We start from the raw sequence: 19,422 nt of genomic DNA on the forward strand, positions 1-19,422 counted from the left end.
AAGTAAATTTTCTTCTGTCTTTAAAGAGTGGAGCAAAGAGTAGAAAACTGCAGTAAAGCACGTTGTTGTGTGGGCTCCTGCATCTGTAAGACTGTGTGTAGTGCTACTCAGTACCAGTGCCAGGTTCTCGCTGACCAGACTAATGCACCAGTCAGCCCAGTGCAAGGAGACTGCCCAGGTTTTTATGTATTGCAGGTAGTGACTGTTGTGGTACTGCAATAATACAAGAACAGTGCAGCCAATTTATCTTTACAGTCTTATCTTTCTGTTCAACATAAAGTTTTTATCTCCAACATCTACAAATGAAATAAAATATATCATCAGTCATTCACTCTGTAAATATTACACTGGTTTAGCTTTAGTATAAAAGCTCTTAGGACTTTTGGTAGCAGAGGAAAGGAATAGCCTGGGACACGCTTCTCTACCACAGAGTAGCGATACTAAATCCTAGGGCTTTAGCTTCCTACTTCTGTGCACAAGCCATGTGCATTCACAACTGTACCCTGTAATCTCCTAGCTGTTTTTGCAGCTCTGCCTGATGGTCATCTTCTACATCTTTGCCTTGGTTTTGTTCCAGCAGTGGCAGAAAGTTACGCAGGGTAGAAGTACAGTATCTGTTCCAACGAGTTAGATGCCTTGGTCTCCATTCCATAATCTTATCTTTTAATATTTTTTCAATCCTGCAATAAAACATACCTATTATTAGAGTTCTAGTATTTACTGGACACCTGAACTGATCTCCCTTGACACACTTCATACAGGTTATGGGGAACATAAATGACCAGTTTAACTTACCACAACCTAAAAGCACAGAAAAGCAATGCCAACATAGCTTTCTCTTCAGTAACAATGGGAGGGCAGGGACTTACACCCCTTTTTAGTCTACAGCCTCTCCTCTCATCCCTCTACAGCATTTTGCTTATTAGGAAACTGTACAGCAATGCTTTCTGGCAATCTCTATTAAAGAGAGAAAATTAAAAAAAGCCCTGTGAACTACAGCTTCTGATTATTTTTTTTTTTAAGGCCGTTCTCCGTTCCTAGGATTCAATGCCAGGTTTTAGGACCTAGGTATGAATATGCTTGAGGAATGTAAGAAGATGTTCCACCTCTAGTGATCAGCACTGACAGCATTTATTTTAGAGGTAGAATTACCTGCCCTGTAGTTCCACTGCAGCAGCCTTGTCCGAATGCTGATAAACTAATTCTTGAGGCTAGCAAGAAATAAAAAATTTAAGTATTAAAAAGTGCAATCTTTCTAGCTATACAACAATGTAACTTCAGGAGTTACTGCCTTGATGGTACTTGCCTGAGTTCACAATTATGCTGAAATAATCTATTATTTAGTAGAGACACAATAAAAGCATTACCTAGATGCCTTTTTTTTAAGTAAACATCAGCTGCTTATACCTTTGAGAAACTGTATAGAAATTTTTGTTTATTTACTAAGGATGTGTGTACAGCTTGAAATAACGCCTTCCTAGCTGTAAGACAAAAGTTGACATTTTCTCTGTACCACCAAGCTACTTATTTTGATAGGGTTGTGTTAAAGATTTACTTCACTGTTGGCCTGGGATCTCACATAGATATTTAGAGGACAACAGATGTGCATTCATTCTGTGTAAAACCAAATACTTGGCAGTATTCTTGTTTTCAGGTTTTTAAGGAGTGCCTGGGAAAAATTTTTTAAAACCAATGCTATTACATAAATATACCGAACCACAGGATTCCAAAGAACTTAATATAAACCAGCAGAGACTAAGTCTGTGATCTCTGAACCCCTCAAATGAAGTCAGTAATAGATACATCCATACCTGAACGCTGCGGAGACCAGGGTATGGCAGGCTTCTTGAAAAGAAAGACTTCCAAAGTTTTGGTTTGCCGATATCAAAATTTATCCTTACTGGGGAATCATATTCTTGCATATTAAACCAAATCTACGAGAAAGCAAGTTTGTTTTAACTTTTCAGCATATAATCCCAGCTCTGTAACATGTTCTACTTCAATGGCAATAACATACTATATGGTCCTGACCTCCTATAGCAAGTATGGGTATGAGTTCATATGGAACAAGGCAATCACAGCTGATGTGCAGTTTTTGCACTCTCCAGCAAAAGGGTGCTGCTGGTCTGTCCTATCTTGTGAGTATGGATTGAGACCAGCGTATGATCAGAACTACTGTCTGCAGTTGGCAACTCTTCCTGCTGCATCTTTGTTTTCTCCAGTATTTCCTTTTCAACACCCCATCCACTGCGCACCATGGCAGCTTTTACGCTTTCAGAAACTTTCTGCCTTTACCAGCACTTCAGCATCACGGGGTGTTGGGTTACAGTATACGACAGAATTTCTTCCACTGGCCTGAGCTGCATTTCCATCCCTCTGGATTACTACACGAGTCTTTTCTGAATTCTGATGAAGTTCTTCCAGTGGCCCAGCACAGTGCAGCTGTGGCTGTGATGCCTGGGAGCCTGCTGCACCCCAGCACCATTGCTGTTTCAAGCTTATGATGCAGAATATAAGTAGATATTGCACAGGTAGCTTCTCTGTGTATTTTGTCATCAAGAGGAACCCATGTCTTGCACTCCACTTCTTTATATGTGTTCGGTTTGGTCTGTGTTTGAGCCTAGTCTGAAGCACGCAAGCACTGTAGGCTTCTTGTTCAAAACAACCTTTAAATTACTACTCCTAAGGCTGCAAAACAGTATCAACAATTAATATGTAAATGTACTAATTAATGCATAACCTTTTGTAACTGACGGTTCTGTGTACGGCCTGTTTTTTTCCCTTGTTAGACCATTTGGTGCTGTGCCTGCCACTATCTATGCAACTCAAGTGACTCCTTCCAACATGCTTTATTTTTCATTTATCAGTTACATTTCACTGAATTGCTGCTCCTCAGCTAAGCAGTGCTAAACTTAGGCCATCCAAGTTGGGAAACACATAAGTAAAACCAAGTAACAAAAATTATATGAATGGATGTCATTATCCACCTAAACGCTGATTAAAAAAAATATATCTTTCAGTTACTCTAAATATTTGAAATAAGAAAAACCTACTTAAGATTGAATAAAATCACTAATAACATAACAGCATAAATATAGTTACACTGATGAGCACATGATGCATAATGTCAAAAAAAATACAGAGTTATCAGCTCTTAAATGTACAGAAATGTGACAAGACTGGGTACACTTACATTGTCACAGCTGATCAGACAGTACACGTTTTGTAGGGGGCAGAAAGTATCATACTGCCCATAAAAACACCCAGTACTGGGATTCCAAATTACATATTGACTTTGTTCCAAAGTTAATACATACGCAGTTGGTCCCTAGGAAGAAAAAAATATGAGAAAGATGTTTTAAAACTGGCTACAAAGACAGTACAGTTTGTATTGTTTGGAATATTAAATTTTTACCATTGAGATAAACAGTACTTTTTCGGGGCAAACTGGTGGGCAGAATTTACAGGTTCATTACAATTCAATCAACTAACACTTACATAATAATAAGTGTTGTCTCTTATGTGTCAGTGTTAGGCATGCACAGCCTCAAGCCATTCTTAAAATAGAGATTCTTATAGTCATCTCAGTTCATCTAACAACTGATGTGAAATCCTATATACAGGAATGTTTACTGGATGCCACTTCAGTATCAGCATGTCCTACTTGGCTACTGCCACAACTCTCGCCCACGGGCAATCTCCAAGTTGCAGGACTGCCGCCCAGGCAGTGCACTTTGCGTCTCATCCATCAGCCATCCCTCATGCGGGCACTGAAAGGAATTTCCCAGCTATCTTTTTATATTCTCTAACAGGAATCCCTAAACTGCTCTTCTGTTTTCTTGTTATCTCCCCCACTTTTCAGGTACCTTGAAATACCTGGCATAAACTCCCTCCTTACAGCATGCCTAAGCTGAACGCGTTATTAAGCACTACCATCTCCATCAGATTTGGAGTGGAAGGAATGTACCCGAGTACCTGTTCCTGCTGTGCAAGATCTGAGAATGTGCTAAAGACACTAGTCGTGACAGGGATTTTTACCGTAATTCTGTTTGGCAAAATTTTCACATGTGCTTGGTAATTTGAGATACTAATGGTGGCAATTTGCAGCCCAAGGCACAGCAGAGTGGCTAACCTGCCTCTGTTACAGAAGGCAGATGAAGACTGTTGGAGCCAGAGCAGAGCTATCATTACTCACTGCAGCTCCGCCATCAGCTGGAGAGAGAAGCAAGAGACGGGTACGTAGCAGTAAGAATCCCTGGCAGGCCCCTAGCCCCCTCCTGCCACCTCTCAACCTTTACCCAGTCCCACCCCAACTCTGTCACAGGCTGCGTATTCCCGACTCAAGTCACTGCACATGGACTGTCTCCATTACCTTTGTCCTGGAGACACCATTTATAGACGCTAAAGGCCAATCAAGGTTTACAGGTGCTGGGTATTCTACTATGAGGATGACAGCTACTACCAGATTATGTGTGGAAGCATGGGTCCAGGAAAAAAAACAACAGATGACCTTTATACTAAGATATACTTTCAACTTATTCTTTTTTTCTCTCTGGAAAGAATCAGTTCCAGCAGCCCCAAGGCTTAGACAACTTCCTGGAAAAACGCGCCAGCAAGAAACAGTTCTATCCATTGGTGGGAACCAAAGATGTCAGAGAATAAAAGTTAATATTCAGACCCATGGAAAAAATCCTCTTACCTCAGGAATCGCATTTCCAATGATAAGCCAGGCTTTTTTCCCCATACCAAGAAAGTAATTACACAAGAGCACGGCATGTTCTTCCTCATCTCCCGCCAGAAGATAAAGAAATTGCTAATTGAGATATTAAAAAAGGGAAAAAAAAGTCTTTCTATGCAGCTATTAACTGTGTTTTCAACTTACACCATTTAATAATATTTTTTAACACTTCTGAAGCAAAAGAGTTCTCAGATCTTTGCAATGGATCTTTATTGTTGATCGGGCACTGTTTCAACATGCAGGATGCAGAGTGAATGCTGCAAAAATCCATGATTTCTCGTGGTAAAAATCTGAGATTGTACCACAAGAACCAAGGTCTTTTGTCTTTTGAGTTACTCTGAAAAGTTCTGAGATGGTAAAAACATCATCTGTGAGTAACTTAATGTCTGCTATTATTCTATACATAACAGCATTTATATGCCACAAATCTCTTATTATTGCTGACATTACATGCAATATTTTTTCTCTAGTTCCTTGGAACTACAATGATCAATTTTAAGTCTAGTTTTAAAGTCTCCATCAGTCAGCATCCTTTCACTTGTGCCTGAATAGCCGTTTTGGATTGGTTTATAACGGAAAAAAAAACAACAGGGAAAACTTAAAGGCCTAAGCATTCTTAGGGTCAATCAATTGCAACCTATCAAAGATAATTATTTTGGCTTATATCAGGATGAGCAACTTTTTTCTCAAGCTTTGGTCCTCACTCTTCGAAGTAAAGAGCTTACAAAGAAAAACAATCCTCACAGTAATACAAATACAGAATAATTTAGGTCTGAAGGGGCCTCGAGCTTTTCTAGTACCATCTCCCTCCAAAAGCAGGGGCTGCTAGGATGTTACATCACGTTGAAGAGGATAAAGAACTGATTAATGCATTACTTACGTCTGATGTACTCCATAAATCACAAATTCCAGCAAATGACACGCTATCTGGCAAAAAAGGAATTAAAGCAACATACCGAGCCACCAATTCCTGCAAGAAAACAACATAGACCAAGTCGCCCCTTCAATTCACAACAAGGATATATAACAATAGTAGTATTACACCAGATGTGAAGCACAGTGCTCCTTCCACAGATACCAATGACAAAACACTGACTGAATTCATTACAGTAGCAGCTAGCTCATTTTAGAACTTGCATCAGAGACTGATATGATTTACTTCCATTAAGGTTTGGCGTAATTCTTTGTCTTTTAAAGGACAATAGTCGTTAATATACCTATATTTTTTCCAGCGAAGACAAATACCCATTTCTAGCATCATAATGGATAGACTTACTGTGTATCACACATAGTCATTACTACTTTGTTTTGTATCTCTAGTTCTTCCTTTATAAAAAGCATCGCTACACAGCAAACATATAGAAGTGCTATGTGCCTATGTGCACGTGCAAACACATACATTGTGAAATCTATATCCCAGAAACTTCACTTCTTTTCTAAGTACTTACTGCTGCTGTTTGACAACTATTTGGGACGGCATCAAGAAGCTCCTGCGGTGGATTCAGAGGTTTGATATACCTGGTAATAAAAACTGTTTTCCCATTGAGGTCAATTACGGTCGTTAGGCATTGGCGGCTTGGAAACTTCGATGTACATTCAGCCTCATACTTTGCTGCTGCCTGGAGCAATTGCTCATCTTCCTGGGTATCAAACTTCAAAAGAAAGTAGAAGTTATATAAAAATAGTTTTATTTATAATTTGGGCTTAAGTCTTTACTATGTTTGGCCTTACTTCAGGGTTTACAGGAGCCTAAAAGGAGTGTAAAATTCTTTCCTAATAGCATTTTGAAATATCCTTGTAGTATGTACTTTGTTTCACAGATGTATAAGAAATGACAAAGTAATGGAAAATCAGGCAATTTGCATTTACTTATGAATGCACCTAATGACCTGTACCTGGCTTTATTAAAGCACTGAAAACGTAGTGAAAGTTATGGCCAAATAAAACTGCAGGGACGAGTAGGTAACACCACATATTCATTCAAAGGTAAACAATTACGGTTCGGTACTAATCCTACATGCTAGTCACATCACACTCCATTAAAAACACATTGAGGTTATGCACAAAATCCCAGTAATTTTTCTATAAATAACACCGCGATAACCCTGCGCGATGCCAAAATATTTGCAGAGGAAGTCAAGTAATTTTTAGATAAATCCTTGTAATTCAGACTTGTATAAAATTTTAACACTTTTAGGTGAGATTTTCCAGAAGCAAATCTAGGACTCAAAAGCACATATTAATTTTATAACACTGACAATTATTTGCTCACGTGTCACCTAAGATGTCATCTTTTAAAGGTCTTAGGATCAGTTCAAATTGGTTTTTACATCTCCTTAGAATCCCTTGTCTATTTCTAGTGGTGCTGAGAACAAAAGCTCACCCTTCGTAATATTTTTGTTCAAAACAAACCACTTCTTCGTGGTTTGTTACCCTTCTTCTCAAACCAACCGGAGGTGGAACAGCTGGGCAGGGCCCCGCAGCTAGACCTCCAGTCAGCAGAGAAGGCACACAGCGGTGATTCTTCTCAACCATCATTAACAGACAAAATACACAGCCCCCAGCACTTTGTAAATTTAAATGTAGTGATTCACTGCAAATATTACTGACAAACAACTACTATGTCAGAATCAAGTAACGTGAAGTGCGCAAAGATTGCTGAATGGCACAAACCCAAGCTAAATCTTAAGCAAGGAACAACAGGAATCGCTCCACTGATTTAATTTATTAACATTGTACCTTAAGCATTTCATTCATCTATATAGAGGTTCAGGACGGACAGCAAGAAAGAGAGGAAAAATAGGTAAAGAAACAAAAAAAAGGTATTGCACAATTAAACTAAAATTAAGCTGAGCATCCTAAAACAGTACACAAGTATTTCAAAAGAGGAAGGAATGGCTAGGAATAGGGACAAAGGACAGCAAAACATTTAATTAGGTTTTGTCATTTTATGCCGAACACTTTCTATAATAAGTATATGTGTTACATTTGGCGAGTTGCAGCACAGAATTATAATTTTTTTTAGTCACGGTTAGAACACGTGCACATGTCGCTTCAGTAGTGTTTTTGCATACAGATTTCATTAGGTACATGCCACATAAAATAGAACGGTCTCTAAATGAATTTGGTCCTGCTTTATTTAGTTTCTTCTAACACGAAATCCTATTTTATTGTGTCCTATTTATATTGCTTTGAAAAAAAATTGATTATTATAATCCTGTACAATGTTTGCTAAAGAAAGAATTTGGTTTGGCATAGCATCCAAGGTAAACAAATCATCTGCTGCTGAGTGCAATTTTTATAAAATTTAGAAAAATCTCTAATGCAAAGAGTGAACAAAAATCTGGCAAAACTCCTAAGGATTTATTAATCACAACTGTTTTTTCCACTGTTCTTCAAATTTTGGAAAACAGATTTTCTGTACTAATAGTTTTCTTACCTCAGCAAGATTTTCCTTATCCCTGGTTTTACTTTCAACGCACTTCAGTGGCAATGCACTTTGCGGTACAGTTTAGCTTTGACAGAATCATGAAACAGCTCAGGTTGGAAGGGACCCTGAAAGACCATCTTGTCCAACCTTTTGTGGGAAAGGGAGCCCAGGTGAGATTATGCAGCACCCTGTCCAATCGCAGCTTGAGAACCTCCAGTGATGGGGACTCCACCGTGTCCCTGGGGAGGCTGTTTGAGTGAATGATTGTTCTCACTGTAAAAAATGGCTTTCTTATATCGAGATAAAACCTCTCCTGGTGCAACTTGCACCCATTGCCCCTTGTCTTCTCAGCGTGGCTCCTAGTGAGGAGAAGCTTTGGCATGCAGTCTTTCTTGCTGCTTACAACAGGACTCGTTTCCTGTGTTGTGATTTAGTGTGCTATGATTCTTTGCTGCATCTTCAGTCTCTTTATAGTGCTTTATGTCTGAGTTTTGGCAAGGGGCAGTGAGCTCCCACTGTTGTATTTGAAATGGAAGAGAACTTATGTCAGAAAGATCTACGACTTGAATAAAACATGCTGGTTTTTCTCTCTGAAGTGTTCACATCCATTCTAAGTATAGCTACCAAACTGCGCCGTTTTACTAAGTATTAACACAGTACATAACCTTTTGGAAACTACGCATCAAATTGCATCCATGCAAGAAATTCTGAGCACTTGCTCATTAAAGAGGTTAAGATTTGCAACATATAGTCCATAATATTTTACATTAATCTCGCCCCTTATTTGAATTTCTATGATTTTTCTTTTGAAACAGTACTGGAGACAGGTCTTTCTATAAACAGAGATCTGTTTCCTTATAAATTCAGTATATTTTTTTCCCAGAAACCAATTACTGTATGTGAAGATTAAGACTGAAACTCTTGAATGAGGTCTCGTCTATTAAGGGTGCTTCAAGCCTGTTAAGTTTATATTTATGGTTCTGAGTTCCAGTAACGATCTTATCTTTCAAAGTAATTAACCTTAAAAGGCATCCATGAACGCACTTTATTAATTTTCTTTATTTTCAACAGTACTAGATTGTAACAATTTCCACGGCATTCCATAAAAGCAAGAAAACATAGGACTGGATAGTCTCCAAGGCTATAATTTAACAGGAAAAAGGATTTTTTGAATGCATCACACAATTTTATATTTATTCTGAAAAAGAAATTACATAATGATAGACCTTTCTCTCCAGTTCCTGTTTGTCTCTAATAAATGACCAAAATAAATGTTTGTCTCTAATAAACAGCTGAATGAATCTCAAAATCATTGCATAAATGTTACATAAAATAGCAAGCGGTGTATGCATTTTAACTACATATTGTTGTAAGTGTAAGGCACTTCTGGTTTAGTAAAATAACTGAAAAAAATAACAGCTGCTGTTTAGAAATAATTATCTTCAAGATCTGGAGGCATGCGTGAAGCCATAAATAATAAATGCTGTATTTGAATAGTATAAACACAGAAGCAAGAAAATACTATGTTTGCACCTGCCACCTCCTTTTCACACGCTGTTCACAAATACTCACATGAATACTTTACTGTTTACAAAAGTAAGTGGGGAAATTATATGCTCACAGGTAACGAATGCCAATTTGTTTTCTATTAACATTGGAACTAGATACCTGGTGAAAGTTATTTCTCATGGATTAAGTGTCCATCTAACTTAATAGTGCATCCAATGAAATTGAACTGAGCTAAAAAATTCGAAGTAGAACACTCAGAATTTGTATTAATGTCCTTCCGTACTTCATGTCCTTTGGTACGCTAAGCACACCCATTTATATGCATCTCAAGAACTGCACCACTGGAAACAAAAAGCAAGAACGTGATTAGTTACCTTTTCTCTGACTGACTCTCCAGGAATGAGCTGGGGTTCAATGGTAATAAACAGTGTTATATACGCGCCCTCGCTCAGGCTTCGCACAGAATCATAACCTCTCTCAATTCCCAGGTTCTTTTCTTTGCTGTAGCCGAGGAGGACTGGAGGAGTATCCACCTTAAATGTACCATCAATCTACAACATATAGAGAGAAATACTTCTCATTAGAAGCACAAAAGCAAAACTTCCTTCTCAAACACATTTGCTACTTTTATTCAAATATTTTATTCCTTTATTACTCTGAATTACAAAACAATAAAATCAGAGCATATTGCATATATCCTGATTAACTGTGGGGAAGCCGTGAGACATCTCATTGTTAAACGTATTAATTACAACTGGATTTCAACCTCTAATGCGTATTATGGACACTGATATTTAATGTAACGGAAGTCATACACACTAGTTCTTAGAGAAGTAGAGAGTGACAGCTTTTCCCTGTTCTTATTTCAAACAGCAATCTCCACGTGGCACTATTTACCTGGGAAAATGACAAAATGGCAAAATACAGGTTACAGGACTACACTCCTGAAGGCAGCATCGCGCCAAAAGGCCTTTGCATATGTTTGATTGATGTGGCAATGATATTTCAGCATCTCAACGATGGACACCTTCCACACAGAAGCTAATGATGTTTCTCGAGTGCAATTGGAACTGGGCCCATTCAGCCAGCTTCCCCATGGAAGAGTGCTCTGATAGACTCACCAGCCCTTTCCATCTCCCTCTGCCACCACAAACAGAAGATAAGGTCTTTCTGAAAGGTCAGACAAGAGATGGCATGACCCACGCTTGCTCGGGCAAGTCTCAATAGTGGAAGAACGTAGCTTCAAGAGAAAAGCGAGAAGATAAACCTCCTGATTTGGGCAGAATTCAGGTGACTGACATCAGGAAGGACATCTTCAGTGGATGTGAAGATGAACAGATGACTCACTGGTCTGGCCCATCAAACATTTAAGAACAAAATTAAGTTTTGATGAGGAGAAAACTCTAAATAAATCACTCAGAATTTCTGCTGCAGTATAGTGGAACGCGATGAAGAAATGCTTAATTTGCTACTGAAATTTAATTGCTAGATGCACCTTCATCTGGAATGATCAGGTTTTTTCAAATTCAGCAAGAAATCCTGTTCAAATGAAAAGAATCTCTAATGCTGGGAAGATCTAGCAGGCACTTACACCGTGCTTAGGGAATCACTAACTGCAACACCTCCTCAAAGCGAGTCAGGAGCGCATCTCACAGGAATCCTGGAGCTACTCTGGTTCTACAGCAGAAAGACTGATACAACAACAAGTATGAAGAGCAGAGGTTGACATCAGCGCTGGTAATCCTCAAAGACCGACTACAGCCTGTGTCCTTCACTACATATTAGCAAGCAGTTTGTTAAAATGTCGATGCCTGCCCCTTAAGTCTCTAAGGACTGTGAGCAGACACACTTCTCAGGTGAATTTCATGCATTCAACATGGAACGTTTCCCTAAAAAAAGTAAAGGATCTTCTTCTTTCTTGTTGTGTTGACCTATAACAATGGTGGTCACATCATGTGACATTGTCTGCACAGGGTGGCCAAAGACTCATGAAGAAAAGGTTAGGGCTTCTAACTACTTACACCTTCTTTGAAGCCAATGAAAGCTTCGTTCTATAGGGCACCACAACCCTCAAACACCTAAATTCATTGATTGACCTCACGAGTTGAAGATAGCATATTATTAACAATCTAGCAGAAGCAAGTGGACTAGCACGGGTTAGACACACACCGTCCAAAATTTCTCAGCAATGAAAAGAATCCCATGCTTTCTTGAATCCCATGACAATTATCTGCTGTTTTACCTTGTGAATGCAGAGCCCAAGAAAAACACTTTGAACTCCAAGCACTGCACTTAAATTGAAGGAGACCCCTACAGACTTACCTTGCACTCAAAGAAGCCAGGAGGCACACAGTATGTCTTAAAGCCTTTAAGGTTCTGAGAAGTGCCCCATATACTCAGAAAAGAACAAATTAATATGTCATTAGGTACGCAGCTGATGTCAGAATCTTCATGAAGTAAGAAATTGAGACTTTTATGATATGATGACTTGATCTACACATGAAAGTAATTGCCCTGCAGAAAAAGATTCCTACACCAAGACTACAATATGACAGGACTATTGATGTGAAAAATCGGTTTCCTTAACCTAAGCCCAAGATGGGTGGCTGGACAAAAAATGCCTTTCCCTTATGAAAAACTGCATGTTTTACTATCACTCCCATGACTAACCACTGATATCTCTTGAAGAAAGCTTCTCTTGAAAAGTTCTAAAAACGGAGGAAAGAACGCATTGGGAAAGGCAAAGATGAAAATTTAGTGATTCATGAAAAGTGTGGGAATAGAAGAGTTAGGTCAAGTTTCCCACCACCTATCTAGGTAATATTCCTATTCCTAGCTCACCTATCCAGACTGTGCAATACCAGAAATCTCAAAAGCCACTGACAAAACCATCTAAAGAATGTGCACTTTTAACCTCACTACGGCAGGAAGCCAAGGCTGAACTGTCGGTGTAGATTTATGTTTGTCTATCTCTTCTCCCTTCAAAACATTGAATTTACTGGGAAACACTCACCAAATTTGGCAAAAACTAATGGTTTCAAAGACATTTTCAAACAATTCCACAAAGATAAACTAACAGGTACTGAGGTAAATCTGACATTCCATTACCAGCCCCTTTCCACTCTCCGGTTTTGTATTTTAAGAGATTTACTCCAAGTTATTGACACTTACCCTCCCTTGAAAATATATCGTAGTAAATGGAATCTTAACACATCCCAGCCAGTGCCTCTCAACATGAGTGCGGATTCCACTTCCTCTTTCACGATCATCCTATTAAGAAGTTCCCCAACACAAAACTTTGTAAGACAGCTTCATTTCCTTTAATTCAACCAATAATTTAATCAAGGCATTAATAAAAATTCAGTATTGTTTTAATAATTTACTACGAGTTCAGTTAGTAGTATAGCAATGATTATTCTGCATGCCTTTCAAGCAAATACAAGAACGTCATGGTCCATGATATAATGTGCTTGCACTTCAGGGTTCAATCCCTGTATAACCTGTGATGGAGATCTCAAAAATCTGACAAGGAATCCACAAGAGTCTTCTCAAAGTAAATTAAGCTGTGGTCTTCTAATGAAATATTTTACTAGTATTAAAAAAAGTTTATTGAAGGCAAAATTGTATGAAAATTTAACTAAACCCTGTGGAATGGAAGCATTGTTTCCATGTGTATTGCCTATCAGGGATTTCCAAATCTAGTATGATCAGCCTACAAGTTATTAAAAAAAAAAAATCTTTAAAGGCTAGCGTGACATCTGAGTTTCAAGACTGTATCTTGCTTCCTTCTGCTGCATAAAATTCCATTTCAGTTTTGAGGACAGAATTCTGTTCTCAGTGAAATGTGTGCATTATTTATTTTTGGTTCATGTTTTCAAGAATGTTGAGTGCTGCTATTTTTGTGCATGCTGAACTGACTGGGAAAGTTTTCGCTGGTTTCAACAAGGGAAGGAGATATGCCAACACTGAGAGCTTACAAAAATTTCTTGTTACTAGTACTTGCAATTTTTATCTCTTTCAAAAAAATTAATATATACAACCAAAACATGTTTTCTTTCACCAAACAGCTTGTAAAACAGGATGAGACACAGCATAAAAAGAGAGCTAATAAAAAAATACAGAAACTGGGATCATTCATCTGGGATTTAGTAAAAATCCTTATTAAATTTAAGAAGAACAGAATTCAGATTATAATTCATACATTGCCTCTCAATCTTAATATCTCCAATTTCTTTAAATATCACTAAAATAGATTACATACACATGTGCAACTCCAGCAGCGGATTACATAGTACAAGCTTAATTCATACAAAGATTAACGCTGTAAAGACTGCTCCCTCTAACAATCTTACAGTATTGACTAGATATAAAACTATAAGGAATGACAAAAAGAGGAAAAAAAGGCACAGGAGGGTGAAAGCTATTACACTGAAAAATCTTATTCTGTGAACTTCAAAAAGCTTATAATATTCTGTAATATACCCTGTTCTTCAATTATGAACTCACCTCTACAGCATCATGAAGGACTTCATCAAAAACATTAATGAAAACTTCATCCTTCACTGACTGCAGACTATGAGTGCTGTAGTCACCATTAGGAGCTCTGAAAAGGTTAAATAAACCAAAATAGTGATTCGAACAGGAAAATTTTAATAAATTTGCATGCTCAAATTAAATTATTATTAGTCAGAAATAAAGTGATTTCATTTTGCCACACCTAAATGGAAGCTCAAGTTCCTCATTCCAGTTAGGGTTTGGACCCTCTGCTGTTGTTGTCCGACAGACTGTTCGCTGAAAAGAAACTTCTACGAAAGGACGGACTAAAACCTATAAATACAGATCAAAACAAAGGAAACAGTATCTATAAAAAGTAAACAGAACATATTAAATTACACATTTTCATGTATTTAGAAAAACAGACATATACTTTGTGGAGATCAGGCTGGTCCAGCCCAGATAAAACTTTACGATATCTCGAATATTGCATTTCCCAGGTTTCTAAGCACTTATGAAGCTTTTAAAAATATTGTATGTTAGCATTTCCAGAAGATTATGTGTATTCAGAATACTTGATGTATTTATATACACCAGCAGAACCACATCTGAGAGTGGGAAAGCTACTGGCTGTCTAATCAAAGAAGGTAACTGAAATCGAACACGTGATCCAGACACCAGTGGAAAAAAGTGCCCTTGTATCCTATCTGTAATCCAAGAAGCCTTCTGCTAAAATCCTGGTTGTCTCTGAAACTGCGCCCTATTACAGATAAGCAACTCCTAACTAGACACAACAAACCCCTAATGTGATTAAAAATGCCTTAGTGAAGCATTTCATTAGCGTTCAAATGCATACGGCAGAACCTTTTCTACTTTTCAAGAAGCAGTAATTCTGAATGAAAACTGTAGGAAAAAGAAGAAAAAACACTGAAGGACTTCCATCTTCATTCTGAAGGATGCTGAATTTAGTTCTCAGTTAGCAAGCAAATATAGTTTCATTATCAGCCATAAGAATGACTGTGCTCGTTTAGACTAAGAACGCACCGGGCCCAAAATTCAGGCTGTGAAAACGGCCATCAGCAGACACATACAGAAGAGTAAGAACAGAGCAGGCGTAGATGATATTTTGTCCTATTACTCTTCCAGGCTTCAACCTTTTTCAGAGGGACTTTCTTAAGCCTGTAACGATTTTTCTCTTTAGTAATTCCCAATGGATCACTCTTCCAAGTACTTGTCCAATACCCATTTGCAAGCAAACCCATTTTCAATGCAAGCAAACCTCTTTATTCCACACTACACGTAAGCAACTTCTCTGGGCAGCTACTAACTGCCGCATGAAGAATCACCACCTTTTGTTTCTTTTGAACCTAACTCCTACCAGCCTCACTTGACAATCCCTCACCCTTGGACCAAAAGAGCCAGTAAACAGTCAATCCCTATCTACAGCCTCTATATTCGTCATGATTTTGTGTCTCTCTATCATATCCCTCCTCCCCTACTCACAGTTACTGCCATGCTGGCTGAAAAGCCCTACCATTGTTCACTGTACAGTGGCCATTCCATATTTCTGACATCCTTATTGCCCTTCTCTGAACCTTTTGCAGCTTTACTGTCTTGTTGGACATCAAGGAGTGGGCAAGCCAGCTTCACTAATAAGATATCTTTTTGATGGTAAATGTTACTATCTATGGAAAAAAGGAATAGTCCCAACTTCACGTAAGAAAACGTTAGGTTTTTAAGATACCTGGTTGAATGTCCAATCTGGGCTATCACTTGGGCTCTGAGCTGATGGAGAGGCGGCAAACATCTCATTAAAGGACCTTGAAGATTTAGATGGTTGTTGAAGTTTGCTATGAGAGGAAACAGACAACAACAAGAAAAGACAGAAAACACATTACAAAATATCAATCCCTCACATTCTGTATTAACCATACAGAATTTTGGAAATACTTCTGATATTTTTATGTTATGACTTCAACCTTGGAAAGATATTTATTTGATCAAATAACATGAAACGAATGCTAGAAAGGGGTAGTGAGTGTATAGCTCTTGTAAGTCTCATTGCAAAACAGCGCTTTGTGCCTGGAGGCTCTCTTTTCTGAAGAGCTTATCAACCCCAGACCCTTTTTTTTTTGCCTCCACTGTGCAATCTCCTTAAGCTACAGGTTTCTCAGTGGAAGGAGATGAACCCCCACAGAATTCATAAACAGTGTAGACTTCATGGTATCCAGGCAAGGCCTCTACGACAAAATTAAACCCATATGAATATTACACAATTGGCAACCCATGAGTGAAGTAAAATAAATGTTAATGTTTATTTTTACAGTGTTTCCACATAACTTTTTTTGTAATAACACCAGAGTAGAGATTATAAAAAAATAAATATTCATGGAGAAAGCAGCTCAAAATATGATATCATATAATGCAAAAAGACTGGGAGGGGTTTTAGTTATTTTTGTAATACCGATAATAAGTTGAAATTTTCATCTTTTCCTTTCTGTCAACATGTTTCTAATATGAATTGCTTTTCTCAGTATGAACTTATTTACAGAAATCCAACAGAACTTTTACTATAATAGAGAGAGAAACCACCAGCAGACGCTAAATTCTATACGCACAGTAATTGGTCGGTTTAAAAATACCTCTGAGTGAAATGCAAGGTGTATTCATTTTCGGAGAGAGAGAGAACGCTGCACTAATACATTGCTGCTAGAACTGAACCAGACTGCTCACAACTCCAGTATCTCTACACGACACAGCCTTAACGTGCCTAAAGGTAATGGTCACGTTTAAAATTAGAGCCAAATTAGGCTCAGTCTATTAACTTAAACAAACAGTCCATGAAGGAGAAGACCAACAAGCTACACTCAGGAGGCAAATATAGTATCCCACAAGGAAGCACTGCATTTTTTAAATACTTATTTTTTGGTATTATGAATTAAAATTGCCCTAACTAGCAGGCTTGCTTAAGGTATAATTCATCTGATATTACCAGAGTTATAATGTTGTCAAAGCTGTAAATTATCTTCCAGGCAGTTTTTCCCTCAAGCAGATGAATACAGTTTTTGGTAAAACATTTCTTAAATTTAGCAGTTATTGATAAATGATAATACTATTCTACAAAATTGCAGGGGAGGTTGGACTAGATGACCTTTTAAGGTCCCTTCCAACCCAAACTCCTCTATTATTCTGTGATTCTAAAATTACAAACCAGCCGTTCTTTATCATTACTAATAAAAAGATAAACGTATATATGTTTTTATCATGAGGATCAAAACAATACACATGGCTGAATTTCAACATTAGTTGCTTCAGCTGTCCTTAAACCAGCAGAAACCAGAAAATGAATCTGTACTGGAAACATGCATTTAAACATACCTCATTACTGGTTTTCTCACTGGAATATCATAAGCTCTAATGATGTTCACCAACAGTTTTATGTCTCCATCGGATAAATTCTGTGCTGTGACCTTCTTCCTTTCTTTTCTTCTTGGCTTTAATGGTCGTTTTGGCTCTGCCAGTTTGAAGAGGCTAAGTCCCAAAATACTAATAATCATAAAACAGATATTTAGTCATTTTTGCATAGAATCCAGCAGTCTAGTGTTCCCATGACACACATGCAAAATTATGCACTAACAGAAAAAGGAAATATATGCTCCTGTTAGTGCCATATAAAACTCTATGAAATAGCAATAAGTTTTAATTGTTTAGTACTACACAATTCAGTTCTGTCTTGTATTTCACAAATAAAAACTTAAATGTGTAAAAACGTGGGTTTGGGTTTTGGTTTTGTTTTGTTTTTTTCACAAAACTAGGTAAGGTACAAATAAGACAATTATACAACTTCAAGATAGATCTAAACTACAGTGCTATAAACAAGGTATCTAGCACATGATGACAACCACTGTATGGAATAGGCAAAAAATCTAATTATACAGCTATGTACAACAAACAATAGGCTATAGAAAGGAAGCAGAATGAATATGCCACAACATACCCTGGACCCTCAGAACTTATAACCCAAGGCAAAGCAGAACCAAAGAAAAAAAAAAACAAAACAAGAAAAGAATAAAAAGCAGATGTATGTTTTTTTTCACATCATTGATATTAACTGCAGACATTCCAAAATCTACTTTAAAAATTGATAGCAAATGACATTATTTCCTTATACATAATAAAGAAAATATCACAGTAATTGCTGTTAAAATAACACAAAACCACAAGTTACTGAAATATCTCACTAAGCAGATGCTTTAAACATATCATGGTGTATTTTAAATTCACTAACCATATAAATTAGCAAATAGCAAATTAGCAAAAAATAACCATATAAATTAGCAATATGAAGTAGTATTCATGGTAAGAAAATATCAATGAAGCATTTTATTTTAAACAACTCAAAAAGTTGATTATAGTCGTGTTTGGATTTTTCCATTCTGTGATGTGAAAACACGAACTAAAAACCAGGATGAACTCTTTTGTAAGCGAGCAAGTCTCTGTATCTCCAGCAGATGGAACTGTTTAGATTTATACTGCTGATTGAAAAAGCTTTGTCTGTACTTTAAGGGTGTCACATTTATAGTGAACACAAGGAACTTCTACATAAAAGAAAAAGATAACTATCTTTCACAACCTGCCTACTTACACAGATTTTAAATGACCAACACTAATTAAGAGTCATCTCTGCTGTGATGACTGATAAAGGTCAAGATCAACAAGTACAGGATTCGGAACAAAAATTCAAAGAAAGTGCTTAAGTAATAAAAAAATAATAATCTTAAAAGAAAAAAAAGAAGTAATTTCCAAGCTCAGTAACATTTCTGAAAGTAAAGATCCAGCAACAACAAACAGGAATATATGAGAAGTAAAATAAAGGAAACGACTGTTAAAAAAAATCTATTGCACGTTATTTGCAGGGCATATGCACTGACCAAAGTGAGCATCACCGATAGAACCAGTAGTAGTGTTACTTCCTCTGATGCTTGTCTGATATTTGGAAATCATTCAATCTGGCACCAGCTAGGGGTATGCTCAGCTCATCAAATCATAGCCTGATGCATTATATCCTGCTAAATCTTACTTACACGGCTTCACATTACTTCTACCAAACCCAGACTTTTTCTTAAAGTTTTTACGTACTTTGTGTATCAGTACACTGTCTGTACTGGCAGAAGTGTACACAGCGATGGGAAGTTTATATATTATACGAAACACAAAGTCGCATCAGTTAGTTAGTCACACTTTGCAAAAA

General features: G+C 37.5%; 1 protein-coding gene across 3 annotated transcripts in view; it reads right to left on the reverse strand.

Moving 5' to 3' along the window:
* Positions 1–19,422, reverse strand: part of LOC128910498 (complement C1q tumor necrosis factor-related protein 7) — a 129,245-nt gene that overhangs the window by 4,306 nt on the left and 105,517 nt on the right. For all 3 annotated transcript variants that reach the window (XM_054203803.1, XM_054203804.1, XM_054203802.1), the window contains 13 exons: positions 17,550–17,717; positions 15,916–16,021; positions 14,395–14,504; positions 14,184–14,280; positions 12,849–12,947; positions 10,052–10,228; positions 6,187–6,390; positions 5,619–5,708; positions 4,700–4,813; positions 3,194–3,328; positions 1,812–1,934; positions 1,153–1,211; positions 503–680 (listed from right to left, as the gene is read on the reverse strand). In XM_054203803.1, coding sequence (XP_054059778.1) covers positions 503–680; positions 1,153–1,211; positions 1,812–1,934; positions 3,194–3,328; positions 4,700–4,813; positions 5,619–5,708; positions 6,187–6,390; positions 10,052–10,228; positions 12,849–12,947; positions 14,184–14,280; positions 14,395–14,504; positions 15,916–16,021; positions 17,550–17,717 — 1,660 coding nt within the window. The remainder of the gene's footprint in view (positions 1–502; positions 681–1,152; positions 1,212–1,811; positions 1,935–3,193; positions 3,329–4,699; positions 4,814–5,618; positions 5,709–6,186; positions 6,391–10,051; positions 10,229–12,848; positions 12,948–14,183; positions 14,281–14,394; positions 14,505–15,915; positions 16,022–17,549; positions 17,718–19,422) is intronic.

This window comes from Rissa tridactyla, chromosome 5 (assembly GCF_028500815.1).
Source record: "Rissa tridactyla isolate bRisTri1 chromosome 5, bRisTri1.patW.cur.20221130, whole genome shotgun sequence".
NCBI lineage: Eukaryota > Metazoa > Chordata > Aves > Charadriiformes > Laridae > Rissa > Rissa tridactyla.